Source organism: Bufo gargarizans, chromosome 3 (genome assembly GCF_014858855.1).
Source record: "Bufo gargarizans isolate SCDJY-AF-19 chromosome 3, ASM1485885v1, whole genome shotgun sequence".
NCBI lineage: Eukaryota > Metazoa > Chordata > Amphibia > Anura > Bufonidae > Bufo > Bufo gargarizans.
The window spans coordinates 305085287-305101969 of record NC_058082.1 but is presented as its reverse complement, the minus strand read 5'-3'; the positions used below and the strand labels follow the sequence as shown (position 1 = coordinate 305101969).

The window sequence follows — 16683 nt, the reverse complement described above, 5'->3', positions numbered from 1 at the left end:
ACATGGCATGGTAACCCTTTACTTTACACATATGATAAAAGGAGTGGAAGTGACGGTCTGCTGTACTGCTGTTAGGGACAAGAGGATTTTCATGAAGAAGGACATGGAGGAGGCGGATAAGTGCCTGGTGTGGGAACCAGACCAACACAAATTTGGAGTTGTCAATAGAACCTGGCCCTGTTGCTGGGGTACTGCCTCTCTGCAGTATCAAAAAACATTGACCCTGTGTTCTGTAAAAGACATGTACTGTCCCTGCCTGTTATAATGGCGTGCGCCCTTCCGGACAGCAGCTATAGCAAGGAGCAGCCCATATTCTCCAGCATGTGAGAGTCCAAGACAGAGATAGTTTTTTTGGAGGAATAATATCAGCTAGGTATCTTCCAGCGAGGCTGAGCCCACTGCATCAGTTCCCTAAAGGCAACAGAATCCACTGCACCGCCAGCAACTTGGCCAGGTGACAGTTAAGCTTGCGCACCAATATATTGTTGGGCACTTACAGTTTTTTCCTGGCCACACATTCCATTAATGACATAGCAGAGGAGTAGTATGAGCAGGAAAAGCAGTAACTGATGATTATGACAAGGACACGCTGTTGGACATGGATGCAGCCTGGCTGCCACAAAGGAGACCGGGAGAAGGAGGACACTTGTTGAGCTACCTGGCAGCCACTTCTGGTTTCCCACAGTAACTAGTGATGCTGCCTAATAGAGCTGTGGTGCCTGCTTTTGTGTTTGAACACTCATGGCTTGCAATGCTTTTGTCTTCTGGCACTCTGGAATGAAAATGCCAGACAGGAGATACTCACACAGAACTTGGCTTAGATCTTGCACATCTTGCGCTTGCGCCCACAGTATCAGCAGCATCACCAGCCCCCGAGCTGACCGTGATAAAATGAGATCTGACCCTGTCAGTTTTTAGGAGGTTTTGACCATACACTGCCTTTGCTCTTTATTGCCTCCACCACTACCCTCCTCCTCTGATGTCACCTCCTCCTCACCAATTTCGCCTCCCAGGCCCTGTCCAACACACAATCATTGACACCGCCATCTTCACCCTTAAAACCACTTTTATTAGACTGTGATATGCCATTGTGGGCTCTTTTACCCCTCTCCCGATTACCTGCTCTGTAGTAGCCCCTAGTCCCACTGTTGCCACCACTGCCCCTACTGCCACCACTGTGGCTACAAGTGCAACTACTACCAACAGCACTACTAACACAGCTATGCATGGGGCCCCCGCCTCCCCCTGAACCTCCTTCTCACAGGAGTCCAAAGTGATGATGCATTTGAAAGGATCCTCAGGGGTTGCAAGGAGGAGGAGCAAGAGGAATACTGTGACTCCCTTCTCCAACACATGGTGTCAGACTCACAAGTGACATCCACTTCATCCTGCTGTGACTGAGAAGAGGAGTGAGCCATCCAGCCCACAATCTCATCCTCTTTGTCCTTATAAATAATGTGGTGCCTATCAGTAGCGAGTACTGTGGCCTACTATTAGTACTAGCCGCATGGCTGGTGTTGCTAATGCTGTTTGCACTACTACCCACTTTTTGACACTTCGAGACCTATAAAATAAACTCATAGGTATAATACACAGATTATAAAATGGTACTAGCAAAAGTGTTTTTTTTGTAATTTAAAGATAGAGGTGAAATTAAATTCTCCTCCCCTTCTACAGGGTGGCCCACGAAAAAGCTGAAAATTTGCCTCCCTCTAGCGATAGTATGACAAATGGATGAGCAACTGAATAATTTTTTTTAACTACCCAGAAGTTGCATAATATGCTGAAAGTGGTCCCCATTCATGTCTATGCATATTTGGGGACGTCGGATTATATAATATATTTTTTGGGGGCCCCACTGAACAGAGCAACAGATGCGGACAGAACACAGAGTGCGTTCTGCATCTTTTGTGGCCCCATTGAAGTGAATTGGTCCGCATCCGAGCCACAAAAAATGCGGCTCTGATATGGAACCAAACCAAGTTCATGCGCATGAGCACTTAATGTGTCATTTAATTTTTATGTATTTGATATCTCTGTGCAGCTGTGTTTTACCACATAAGTGTGGGATTGTCTCTAGCCTTTTTAGTGTGATTTTATATTTTTGAAATGAATAAAGATTTGTTCATAAACCGGGACAGATAAAAACAATGTCACTTTATCCATAGTTAAAGTTTAGTGACATACTGTACATTTTCCTTTTTATATAGATGATTGAAACTGATGATGATTTTAATGATCTATCTAGAGGATATACCTACTTGGTAGATTTCTCTGACTTATCTTTCCCTGCTGTAAGACCAAGTCGTGACCATGCATATGAAGAGGTGAGTTATTTAATTCATATAGTAATTTACTATTTCATATCAGTCTCGCAATGTGTCACCTATTATTGCATATGGACATCTTTGAGGGGCATTATCCACCCAGGTTACCCTCTATGACCTAATATGGGAGGTCACTCTGTAAGAGCAGCTTCCTTTCTGGCAGAGTTATTTGTGTATTACATGGAAGGCCATTTACTTTAAAAGCCACCATGTAGTGTTACATTTTTTCTACAAAGGCAGGAAAACCTAGCTGGTCATTGTTTCTCCTGGCAAAAATAGCTGTTTGCTGGAGGTGCCAGGAGCTTGATCTGCGGTGATCAATTGATTACTGTGGCAGCTCATATCTGATGACACAACCCCCTTGAAGGCTATGGCCACATGCACAACCAACTTTCTTTACTTCTTGGTTGGCACAGAACGCTTTCTAGCAGTCATCTTTTTATTATCATAGGCAGGACTACAATGACAGATTAAATATGAAGTATTTATAAATATTATATATATATATATATATATATATATATATATATATATATATTCATATACATGTATATATATACACACACACCATCCAACCACAGCCAGTGGACTCTGATACTGCTACCCGGTGCAGGATCACTAGTGGCAGACCTACCAAAATGACCAGGGAGGTATATAGGGAAATTGGCAAGCAGAATCAACAACCAGAGAAACTGACATGGGCTATGCAGAGATTGAAGGGTTAATCCAGAAATAAGCCAAGGTCAGTTTTCCAGCATAAAGTGTCAGGAACAACAAACACAGGGTTAATCCAAAAACAAGTCAGTAGTCAGTTAATCAAGAGTGTCAATATAAGCAGGAACAGCAAACATAGGGTTAATCATGAAGCAAGCCAGTAGTAGGTTCACCAGGAGGGTCACTATACAGGATAGGTATATAGCACTATATAGGACCAGGGTACAAAATCACAGGCAGAGATTCATAATCGCTGCTGAGTTTAAATCCGCCACCCAACCTTCTAATTGGATGCTGAACCACAGCCCTGGCTGCCTCTGCGTCCTCTCACCCTGATAGGCCAATCATTCAGAGCATGGCTGGTTAGTGTAGTAACCTTTCGGGAACTAATCAGTTCCTGATCTCCCCCAGCAAATCACCCAGACAAGAATGACAGCTTCTGGGTGGAGAAGAAGGCATTACAAGTAAATTGTCGAATGGTGGCTGTTAACAAGATGTCTCCATAATCATGTACAGAAAATAGAATAAAAAATAAATAAAAAATGCAATCAGAAAATAAAACAGATGAGAAAAAATGATAAGTGTCACTTCTTGGTTTTAATTAATCAGGAAAATAGGTGACACATTCCCTTTAACTATGGAGACACATTGGTCTACGTAGATGGTGTAGATGCAAAATGGTAGTACATTTTTAATGAAGCTTTTTAGATGCATTTAAGAAATACAAAAATTGGTTGTGAAATTGTCCATAGGGTGCATGTACACTTATGTTTTATCTAAAGAGATTCATAATTCTGTACAGATGAATTTTAATGGGGCCAGGGTTCCATTTGGCTCCTGGATACTGCAGCTCCAAATTCCCTTGCTTCCTTCACACATAAATAGATTACTCTTTGTTCATACTAGCCTCATGGTTTTATTCTGTAACAGAGGCCATGACACTGTGATAGATCTACTTATATCCAATGAACAGAAAATGACACTGCCAGACCCCATTGACTTTAATTGGGTCCTTAAGGGCTTAGGTGTTAGAAATTGGACTGTTAAAAATACTGGAATAACCAATTATTCTTCTTAATATCAATGCTAACAATACAATTTTCTTTTTTTATATCAGATACGAACTCGAGCTACGGTCATGAGACATGTAGTAAAGAATGGACTTCTATGGGATGATTTGTATATCGGATTCCAAACTCGTATTCAACGGGACCCAGACATCTACCACCATCAGTATGTTTTCTGATTCCATAGTGAAGGCAATAGTAAATGGTGCTAGGTTCTTATAAACAGTCTGACTGAAAAGGAAATATTCTAACAGTTGATAGACTAAAAGGAAGAAAATAACATCAAATTAGGACTAGCTGCCTGAACTTGGTTCTTATTAAATGGGTTGTCTCATCAGACAGTGAGAGTCCAGAATCTATGATGTTCATAGGCTAATAAGGCATGCGAACAGGGGTTGTCTTTGAGACATCCTCCTTTAAGTATACAATATATGGCATATCTACAAGATAGACCACAAATTCCTTAGAGGTGGGGTCATCCTGACCTCGCATACTTCACATACTTCAATCAAACAGCTCTCAGCTATCCCACAAATTGATTGTAGAGAAGAAATAGAATGAACCTTTTAGATGGCGCTGTCAGCAGGAGTCAGAAATAGGTAGGTATTGTTAACACAATACTTTTTTATTTTCAGTCAACGCGTTTCAGGGGCGGAGGGCCCCCTTCATCAGGACAATATACAACATAAAGCTACATTCACATGTGGCAGTTATTTAAACTCAAAAAAGGCGCGTGCGGCCAAGGGGGGTGGAGCAGGGGGAGGGGGAAAGGGCGGGGGTAAGTAAGCATCTTAAGATCGTGGAAAGCTGTCATCTGGTATTCAGTCCCTTGTTCAGTCCCTTACTGATCCCTTTAAAATTATATATAGTGTGGACCTCATTCATTTTAAAGAAGGGGAAATAAATAAGATAAAATGGTTATATATAGGTATAGCTACAGCAGTTGAATTTGGTCATCTTTTTAAAAGAGGGATGGATTAGTCTAGTATTAAGACTATAAAAAAAAAAAAAAAAAAAAAAAAAAAAAAAAGGAAAAGGGAGTGTAAAGTATGGTGGCTATTTGTCGTCGGATAATGATAAAAATAGAAAAAATAATAATAATTGGTGAATGATAAATGATAATGTAAATGCTAATAAAAGGTGCGTGGAATGATATGATATTTGATAGTTATATTGCTAACGGATAAAAGATTTTTTTTAAAATAGTAATAAAAATATATAAAATGCAAATATATATATATATATATGTCTCTGTAGGTAGAATGATAAAATAAAAAAAAAAAAAAAAAATATATATATATATATATATATATATGTGTGTATGTGCGCTTACACATACCCACATCTAAACACATGTGTACCCATATATCTCCTCATGCGGGTGCAATTGTAGTTTCTATGCATAGCTAATTTCTAGTGAGGGAGGATAGGGGAAAAAAAAGGGCAACCACAACAGGTTAACATAATTCAGATTAAAGATTGGTGGCTATTGATACAATGTTCTAGTTGTTTTGTGAGGCTGTATCGGTTGTGGATCATAGACACAGTCTTACAAATGTAGCTAGCAGAATGTTTGTAAACAATAGAGCGGACTTGCAGATATTTGCTACATAAAGGTGGTGTTAGGATTATAGTGATGAGGCCACCCTGTTTAATTACACGGGCCCCTTGCAGACGGAATTATATTTAATTTATATTAAAAGATGGTCTCATTAATTTCATTTAACCCATGGGGCGCAAGGGTATCCAATTGGTACATCCAGTAAACTTCTCGTCGCTGCAGTGTACTGAACCGGTTATATGGGTTTTGTGGTATGAAATCAATTGGTGTGATTTTGATTGGATGTTTTTGTTTTTCCTGGTGTGGAGGCACAATGTCTGGAGAGGCTATGTTTTTGGTAATGTTTTTGGATATTGTGCCTATGTTGGTTTAGCCTACAGTGTAACTCCTGGGTGGTACGCCCTACGTATTGAAGCCCGCAGCTACACTCAATTAGGTAGATGACATAACTGGATTGGCATGTCAGATGATGCTTTATCATGAAAGTGGACCCGTTTTTTTTGGACTAAAAATGTGTACATTTGTTGGTTATAGTCTTGCAGCATAGACAACGACTCTTTCCACATTTGTAGCTGCCTAGTTTTTTAGATGGTAAAGGTGGGCCAACAGAACTGTTTTTTTTTATTGTGTTGTTTCGGCTTGCTGGGGGCAAGGAGGTTCTTAAATGTTGGGGCTCTCCTGTAAATCATTCTAGGCTTAGGCGGTAAGAGTTTTGCAAGGTATGGATCCTGAAGTAGGATATACCAGTATTTTGAAAAAATTGTACGTATACTGTTGTTGGATGTATTGAACTGTGTAACAAAGTTCATATTCATTTCTGTGTTTGTCCCCTGTCTGTTTTTGGGCTGTAGGCAAGTTTCCTGTGTATCAGTGATGGTTCTACCATAAGCGTTTTTTATAAGTTCTCTCGGGTAGCCTTTCTCAATAAATCGTTTTTTGAGGATTTTTGCCTGATTTTTAAAGTCACTATCAAGGGTACAGTTTCGTCGGATCCGTTTATATTGACTATATGGAATGTTTTCTAACCATTTTTTGTTATGGAAACTTGAGAAATTAATGTAGCTATTTGTATCAATAGATTTAAAGTATGTTTGAGTAGCCAGTTGATTGTTTTTGGTAGAGATGATAATATCCAGAAATTCAATCTCACTTCTACTGTATTTAGGGGTAAATTTTATTCCCCAGCTTGTATTGTTTATTTTATCACAAAATTGTAGAGCGGTGTTTTCGTCCCCATCCCATATAATAAAGATATCATCAATGTACCTTTTGTAGTACACTAATTGTTGGGCTCGGGGTGTAGTATTTTGGATGTGTAGTTTTTCAAACTCCCCCATAAACAGATTTGCAAAGGATGGCGCCACTTTCGTCCCCATTGCGGTGCCTCTGCATTGATGGTATGTAACGCTATTGTAAATAAAGAAGTTGTTCTCTAGAATAAAGCGTAAGCTGTCTGTGAGAAAGACTACTTGGGGTGGTTTCAGGGAGGGGTCTCCCTCTAGAACGGTTTTTATACACTGTATGCCCAAATCGTGTTGGATATTGGAATAAAGAGCTACGACGTCCATGGTGAAGAATGCGTATGAATCTTTCCACGTGATGTCTTTTAGTTCCCGAATTAACTGACTGGAATCGTGGAGATAACTGGGTAGTGTACGTACATAGGGTTGCAAGAAAAGGTCGAGATAGTGTGAGAGGTTGCTTGTGGCACATTTTGTGTTCGACACAATTGGTCTACCGGGAGGGTGTTTTCCGTTTTTATGTATTTTCGGGAGGTGATAGAAGTATGGAGTGCAGGGGGCTCTTGGTATTAGGAAGTTTTTTTCTTTTTTATTTATATAATTTCTATCATGGGCGTCTTTTATTATTTTTATAAGATCTTTAGTTATGCCTGGGAAGGGGTTTTCTGATATTTTTTCGTAATAGACTGTATCATTGAGAATATTTAATGCCTCCTTCTCGTAGTCCGCAAAATCTTGGATACTATCCCACCCCCTTTATCTGCGGGGCGGATAATTATATTTTCATTTTCACTAAGTTTTTTTAGGGCATTTTTTTCTGGTATACTAAGGTTGTCTTTTCTATTTGACTTAGTTGTTATAGGTGGTCATTGTTTTGATCTCGGAAGATATAAGATCAAAGAAAGTAGGGATATGGTGCCCCTGGCTTTGAAGGGGAAAGAAATTAGATTTTGGTCTAACATCCTGATGTCTAAATGAGCATGAATCCGTTTCTAATGGTTGTTCTATTGTATCTCCTTTGGAGGGAAATTTGGTATTTTCAACTTCGAAATGCCTTTTAATTGTAAGGTTTCGCCTGAATTTTTGTATATCTAGGAACAACTCGAAAGGATTGACGGTATTGAAGGGGCAAAAGGATAGACCCTTCTCTAAAACCTTGGTTTCTGTTGGAGTGAGTGTGTGAGAAGAGAGATTGAAGATTTTTATAGTAGAGGTGGACTTATGTTTGGTTGTCCCTAGTGTCTGGACGATTTTCCTTTTTTGGATGCCTCCCCTGCAGCCTCGTGTTCTAGTTTTCTTTTTCCAGGAATTGGTCTGAAATATTGGGTGATCTGGTGAGTGACTAATTGGGAATTTATAGGAAGGGGGAGGGGCTGTGAAAGACTGACAGGAGGTGGGGTGGTTTTGACATGCCCTAAAAAAGGTACTAGCGCAGAGGAGCCGGATAATGAATTGTCAATGATAATGACCTGATTATTGGCTTTGGTCGCCAATGGGGGCGTATTGTGTGTGGTGAGGTTACACAGTTGGGAAATGTCTGTGGGGGGACTATCTATTGGAGGTGTGGAAATGGAAGTGGTAGGGATCGGAGAGGGTGGAGAGTGGTGGTTAATGACAGGGGGAATAGAAGCCGGCAGGGGCACCAAGGGCTCAGTGGTGAGACTATAATTTGAAGCCTCTAGGATACTGACTGGTTGATGGGTAAGGAAATCAATGGGTGGAACCCGGGGTCGGTTTTTATATTCAAAATATTTGGTTTTTAGAGCCCTATATTTCTCTATAAAGTCCTCGTTGGTGTTGTTTTCTAAATGAACGGACTGCGTGGTCTGGGGGGCTGCCGCGGTGGGCAGTGATGTCTGCAAATTGATGGACGGTACATGATGGCTGGAGTGTGTAAACTGGCCGGGCGCTGAAGTTGACAAGGGTGTCGGCTGGATGCAGGACGGTATGTGAGTACTGAAGTGTGTGTCAGGGGAGGCTGCTGTGGTAATCAGAGGTAGCGGCGGGATGCTGAGCGGCACGTAATGATTGGGTGCCACAGTCTGAGGGTGAGCGGCGTCTGTGTGCTCCTGATGGACCGATCGCCGCTGATGGAAACTGGAAGTGCGTCCAGTGTGGGATAGATGAGAGATACTGGAAGGAGCATGATCAGCCACAGGGTAAGGTGATACAGCAGAGGTTTTATGGGAGATGTGATTGGGTCGGTGTGGGTCCGTCCTCGTTTCACCTTTTCCATTATGTGGGTAGGACATGTTATTCTTCTTGTAGCGGTTATTAATAAAGGACCGCGATCTGGTGTTATGATACTGCACTGGTCCTTGCTGGTGTGCTGTAACTGGTATATGGGTCTGTCCCCCTTTATCCCCGTTAGAGGCTTGATGGTGGGTATCATGCTCGAAAATCTTGATTATTCTGTATTTATTTTGTTCTTTATCTGTTCTGTCCCTTTGTAATTTATTGGATTTATTAGCTATAATGTTTTGTTCATTTAGGTAGAGCCTGTTGGTAAGGTTATGATTAATAGTAGAGAAGTCAGGGTGGTGGGAAAAACTACGCAGGTAAAATATATTTTTCTCTATATCTTTGATGTATTTATCTGCAATTTTTTCTCTTTTTGCCATGATAATTTTAATCAAACCCGCTGCACATTGATCCAGATGACTGTTCCACTCGTGAGTGAAAGCTGGATCGTCTGGGAAGGTGGGGGGGATATTAATGCGTAAACCTCTGGGTGATATATTTTCTTGCAGGTATATTCTCAAGAACATAATGTCTATAGAGTGCAATAGTTCAATCTTGAAATTGTCCTCAAGTTCTTTGAAGAGCTCAAGCATCCTGTTAGTGTCCGTAGGAGGATGGTCTGTTACGTTCATATTTATGGTGTCTGATTGGGAAGTCAGATTTGATTTATTGGTGGTATAGCGGGACACCAGGGATTCACGCTGCTGTACTCGCTGTGGAAAGTATTCCATCTTCGTTCTTTGTTTGTTCAGAGCTTTTTCTCTCCGTATCGGATGAAGTAAAAAACACCAGACAATGGGCTGCAGATCCTCCTAGTGTAAAAGCCCGGACTTGTGCGTCCTCCGGTTGCAGTTAAAACAAACACCGCTCCGGATACATGTGAAGATAAAAGAGGAATAGGAGGCAGCGCCTCATGTGTGGTATAGTGGGATAATTGATAAAAGAGGTAGGTTAAAACTCTTACCGGATAGTGTTGTGATGAGTCACAACACCTATATGAAGCTTCTGCTGATTTGCCCGATCAGCATGCGGGGTGCCTGCGCTGCTGCCTAGGTTCCAGCCCCGTGCCTTGGAAGCAATCGTCGGGGAGAGGTATCGTTTGTAGAGAAGAAATAGAATGAACCTTTTAGATGGCGCTGTCAGCAGGAGTCAGAAATAGGTAGGTATTGTTAACACAATACTTTTTTATTTTCAGTCAACGCGTTTCAGGGGCAGAGGGCCCCCTTCATCAGGACAATATACAACATAAAGCTACATTCACATGTGGCAGTTATTTAAACTCAAAAAAGGCGCGTGTTAACCTGTTGTGGTTGCCCTTTTTTTTCCCCTATCCTCCCTCACTAGAAATTAGCTATGCATAGAAACTACAATTGCACCCGCATGAGGAGATATATGGGTACACATGTGTTTAGATGTGGGTATGTGTAAGCGCACATACACACATATATATATATATATATATATTTTTTTTTTTTTTTTTTTTTTTTTATCATTCTACCTACAGAGACATATATATATATATATATTTGCATTTTATATATTTTTATTACTATTTTAAAAAAAATCTTTTATCCGTTAGCAATATAACTATCAAATATCATATCATTCCACGCACCTTTTATTAGCATTTACATTATCATTTATCATTCACCAATTATTATTATTTTTTCTATTTTTATCATTATCCGACGACAAATAGCCACCATACTTTACACTCCCTTTTCCTTTTTTTTTTTTTTTTTTTTTTTTTTTTATAGTCTTAATACTAGACTAATCCATCCCTCTTTTAAAAAGATGACCAAATTCAACTGCTGTAGCTATACCTATATATAACCATTTTATCTTATTTATTTCCCCTTCTTTAAAATGAATGAGGTCCACACTATATATAATTTTAAAGGGATCAGTAAGGGACTGAACAAGGGACTGAATACCAGATGACAGCTTTCCACGATCTTAAGATGCTTACTTACCCCCGCCCTTTCCCCCTCCCCCTGCTCCACCCCCCTTGGCCGCACGCGCCTTTTTTGAGTTTAAATAACTGCCACATGTGAATGTAGCTTTATGTTGTATATTGTCCTGATGAAGGGGGCCCTCCGCCCCTGAAACGCGTTGACTGAAAATAAAAAAGTATTGTGTTAACAATACCTACCTATTTCTGACTCCTGCTGACAGCGCCATCTAAAAGGTTCATTCTATTTCTTCTCTACAAACGATACCTCTCCCCGACGATTGCTTCCAAGGCACGGGGCTGGAACCTAGGCAGCAGCGCAGGCACCCCGCATGCTGATCGGGCAAATCAGCAGAAGCTTCATATAGGTGTTGTGACTCATCACAACACTATCCGGTAAGAGTTTTAACTTACCTCTTTTATCAATTATCCCACTATACCACACATGAGGCGCTGCCTCCTATTCCTCTTTTATCATCCCACAAATTGAAACATGTTTTACTCAAATATTTGCAACACTTTCTTCCCTTTCACTAAGTGAGCAGCAGCTTCTCACATGACACAATCAAGCACCTGCACCTTCTGAGATGCATTGCAATTATCTCTTGTTAACCCCTTCCTGATTGCATAGATAATAGTCACACACATATAATCCTACATATACATATTGTATGCAATGCCCCATCAATTTACTATTTCACTGTTTATAGACAGATATCTATATATTTCTATGAATTTAGAAGTGGAGATGAATGAAATAAGGATTACATCAATCAATGAAAGGTGTGTTGGCCACATCACCCACTTCTTAATAAGATCACCAGGCCTACACTGGGGGAAGAAAGAGCACACCAAAGCTGCTGAGCATGGGAATTAACCACTGAATGCAGGAGAAGCTGGATCAGAAGGATAAACAGCAAGGGGCATTACCAGAGAGGAAAATATAATTGTTTCAAAACGTGAATTCAAAAGATTTGAAAATGAATAAGCTTGCACAGGCTAAGTGAATAAATATATTTACTAAGTGTGACTAAATATAAGATAACACAGACAAATCACATACAGAATAGTAAAAAGTAAATAATCATCACTGGCCTACAATATGGGGGGGGGGGCAGAGTCAATCATGCTATATCACATGACTGACACCCCAGGTTGTACAAGAAATAGGGCAAAACAATACTTATATCCTACCTAGAATTAAGTTTTCAATGGAGTGCCAACAAATGTGTAACAGAGTTTAAGCCCTTTTGAGCCCCCCCAGTGTACATGTCTCTTAGGAATGTAATCTTATCAACACAATGGGGGATGGGTACTAACTATCTGTAACCCACTACATTACAAGGCACATCATTACACAGAAAGGTGACTATTGACATAGCAAGAGGTTTTGTTTGGGAAGGCAGGTATTTTCCTCCCAACATGGGCGGCTGGGCTGATTTCCAGCCAGGTGAGATCAAATACCGGATCAGAGTTTAGTGCTGGTCTGGGTTTTGGCAGCACCTGGCTGTCCTTTAAATAGGCAGTTGGGTTCAGAATCAAAGTCTGTCTTGGGATCTGAGGCATGGTGCCATACTAGAGGACTGAGAGCCGCATGCGGGGAAACAGGCCCCCTAAAGCCAGTGGAAGCTGAAAGAACCTGCTAACAAGGTGACTGTTTTTGTGTTTTGGACTTTCCTTTGTTTGAACAAATACTAAGACTTACAGGACAGAACCAATCAGTTCTTCAAAATACACTAACAATACGGTACATAAAAAACTAAACAATATATTTATTGCAGGTATATTACAATAAAATGTCATTGGAAATGTGTGATTTATTGCATAGTAATAACTTTTCACGGAATAACCCCTTTAAGATGAGAAATCTAAAGTTGGCCAGCATCTGTCACGGTTAAATAAAAATCAAGGCTGTGAAAATACATTAAAAACTGACTTCTGTATGAATAAACTGCTTACACATTTCAAACCCACTGATTCTTAATCATAGCATCACATTGTTACATGAAACTTCGTATTAATGTAATACATCAGGCTTGTCCATCGCAAGCGTGCAAAATATACAATCTATATCACATAATAAATAATTTGGTCCACAGATAATACAAGTAAGGATACCACAAAAATAAATAAATGAACACGCAAGTATAACAAAAATAGGAACAAACAAGTGTTAACGGCCACAAAATACCTGAAAACTGCACTGAAACCAAATAAGTTTACTGAATATGGGACAATTTCAATAAATCTAAAAGTCCACCCTATAATTTAGACCATGAGGAAATCTGGTCTGCAATACTAAAATCCAGTAATAAAGATGAGTGAACTGAATCTACACAAAATCGAATTTTACAAAATCGTCTTCAGGTTACTAAGTTACTTTCTATAGTAAGAACCAACATCGGCTCAGTGATGGACTGTGGAAGACCACGTTTCTGATTTTCTTGTCAGACTTTGGACCCGTCAACTCATAGATGATGTCAGTAGAAATTAAACAGGGATCCTTACACAAAAATTATGTGGGCATCAACCACATGTCATAAAGGCTTGATGCAGGTACAGATCAAGTTCCATGATCAACTGGGCTTAGGTCAATGCAGATGTGTGCAGGTTTTTAAAGTCATTTTGGCCTTACCAAGGACAAATTCAAAAATGTATTTGAGAAAATATGGATTTTTCTTCTGACAACAGCTGAAAGGGAACTGGGAGCATAACATCATGACATTTGTTCCTATATTTTTAAATATATTTTCTAGGTCTTTTAAGTACTGAAGTAGCCCCAAACATGAAAGTACAATATAATAAATGTTGATAATTAAGCATTTGATTTAGGTCTCCCACTTCTGTTGTTTCTCAATAAGTATCGGAGTGTCCCAGTGTATGTTCTCTGTGGTAAACTCTCAGTAGCATCTTACCATGAATAGTGACTGGAGCTATAGTTTCAAGATTCTTTATAAAATTCCAAGTAGGATTAGCTGAGCGTTTAGCTTTCTCAATGGATTTCAGATTGAGATCCATGTTCTCTTGGGGGCAGTGAATTTGCTAGACGAATCTACAGTATGCTGTGTTTGAGTTGCATCTGCTTATGCATAACACACACACTGATGATTCCTTCTGTCACTGTATAGACACTGCTATTATCTATGGCTGTTTATCTGCTGAAGCTGCAAACTGCCCTTAACAATGTATCTGGCAGCCTTTCCCAACCATCTCTTTATTGTCCTGACTCAATGCCTAGGCAAAAGTGTAAGGCCCATGAGACCATATGGCTGTGGATGTCTGTATCAATCAACTTTACCTAATATCTATTAGACAGTGGTCAACTCCATTGCAAAACATGTATTAAGGATCCAGATGAGATTAATTTCTAGGCTTAATCCTTGCGATTCTGCACAAACAGTAGGCCGAAAGATGCTTTTGCCAAGGTTCCACAGAAGATGTGACCCTGAGTCATGTTTAGTCACATGCTTTTTAAGTACTGAAGTAGCCCCAAACATGAAAGTACAATATAATAAATGTTGATAATTAAGCATTTGACTTGTGTAACAGATCCAACATTCTATGTAACATGATTGCTGATATGTTGTGTGAAGAATCCATGTATTCTATACTACTAGTTACATGGTTTGACTGTTCCCTTACATAACCATTTCATGTTTCTTCTATGCATTATAGATTTTGGAACCATTTTCAGATCAAACTGCCATTGTCACCACCGGACTGGGACGCATTTTTGATGAGAGAGAAACAAAATAGGAATAATTCACAGAGCTGCAACATGATGTGAACCATGGGATCAAGAATGGCTTACAGGCCACAAACTTACTGTTTTATGGGAACTTTATGTGTAACCTCAGAGGTTGTCAGATTTTCTTTTAATAATCAATCTTAATTAATATTTTAATAAAAATAAATGAGCGGAAAGAAACAGAAAATCATCAAGTAATCTTAACATAGACGAAACAGTTGCCTGCATTATGTTTGAACTCATTTTATTGTGTATTTAGACAGTTAGACCTCATTTTAGTACCTTGGAAAATAACCGCTATTATCAACAAAGTGATCCATTCAGGACATATATACTGTACAGTCAATTCAACCTTTCAAGATGCTGTTTACATTAGTTCTAAAATCACCTCTGTATTCTTATTTATATTGTAAAATGTATGTACTACAAATGCTATAAATTAAGTTGCTTTCACTGGAAAAGGTTTCAGCAGAATCCATATAGTGGGAATAGTGTTACTGAAATGAAGAGAAAAAATTGCACAGTTTTTTTATTTACACTATTGATGTTCACTGTATTGTAAGGGTTATTATGATTACAATGTTACAAAATACTTTTTTATATTTAATATAATTTTACAAAAATGCATTTATTATAATGGTTTTTCATTGCAAATATTTACTAAGAATTGAATCCTATACCTTCTTGATAGCCAGGCAGCAGGTTTACCTCTATATTATAGAACTACACTGTTATATTGATATTCTGTGCCTAAAAAACAACTAAATAGTATTGCGCTGCCTGTGAAGAAAACAGTAACACTATATAGTAGGTTTTTTAAGCACAGAAAATCTGTTCTTTATAAAAGAGCAATTTTGTAGAGTAGTGGTATGCCTGTTATATACAAACCGGATTCCAAAAAAGTTGGGACACTATACAAATCGTGAATAAAAACTGAATGCAATGATGTGGAGGTGCCAACTTCTAATATTTTATTCAGAACATAAATCACGGAACAAAAGTTTAAACTGAGAAAATGTACCATTTTAAGGGAAAAATATGTTGAATCAGAATTTCATGGTGTCAACAAATCCCCAAAAAGTTGGAACAAGGCCATTTTCACCACTGTGTGGCATCTCCCCTTCTTCTTACAACACTCAACAGACGTCTGGGGACCGAGGAGACCAGTTTCTCAAGTTTAGAAATAGGAATGCTCTCCCATTCTTGTCTAATGCAGGCCTCTAACTGTTCAATCGTCTTGGGCCTTCTTTGTTGCACCTTCTTCTGTATGATGCGCCAAATGTTCTCTATAGGTGAAAGATCTGGACTGCAGACTGGCCATTTCAGTACCCGGATCCTTCTCCTACGCAGCCATGATGTTGTGATTGATGCAGAATGTGGTCTGGCATTATCTTGTTGAAAAATGCAGGGTCTTCCGTGAAAGAGATGACGTCTGGATGGGAGCATATGTTGTTCTAGAACCTGAATATATTTTTCTGCATTGATGGTGCCTTTCCAGACATGCAAGCTGCCCATGCCACACGCACTCATGCAATCCCATACCATCAGAGATGCAGGCTTCTGAACTGAGCGTTGATAACAACTTGGGTTGTCCTTGTCCTCTTTGGTCCGGATGACATGTCGTCCCAGATATCCAAAAAGAACTTTGAATCGTGACTCGTCTGACCACATAACAGTCTTCCATTTTGCCACACTCCATTTTAAATGATCCCTGGCCCAGTGAAAACGCCTGAGCTTGTAGATCTTGCTTAGAAATGGCTTCTTCTTTGCACTGTAGAGTTTCAGCTGGCAACGGCGGATGGCACGGTGGATTGTGTTCACTGACAATGGTTT

At 39.6% G+C, this 16683-nt stretch overlaps 1 protein-coding gene across 1 annotated transcript in view; it reads left to right on the top strand.

The window, feature by feature from the left end:
- The window catches only part of LOC122931557 (cytidine monophosphate-N-acetylneuraminic acid hydroxylase-like), a 186363-nt gene extending 171450 nt beyond the window's left edge, over nt 1-14913 (top strand). Inside the window, exons 12-14 of the mRNA XM_044285630.1 lie at nt 2211-2327; nt 4159-4274; nt 14778-14913. Coding sequence (XP_044141565.1) covers nt 2211-2327; nt 4159-4274; nt 14778-14889 — 345 coding nt within the window. The 3' untranslated portion in view covers nt 14890-14913. The remainder of the gene's footprint in view (nt 1-2210; nt 2328-4158; nt 4275-14777) is intronic.
- Nucleotides 14914-16683: the final 1770 nt, after the last annotated feature.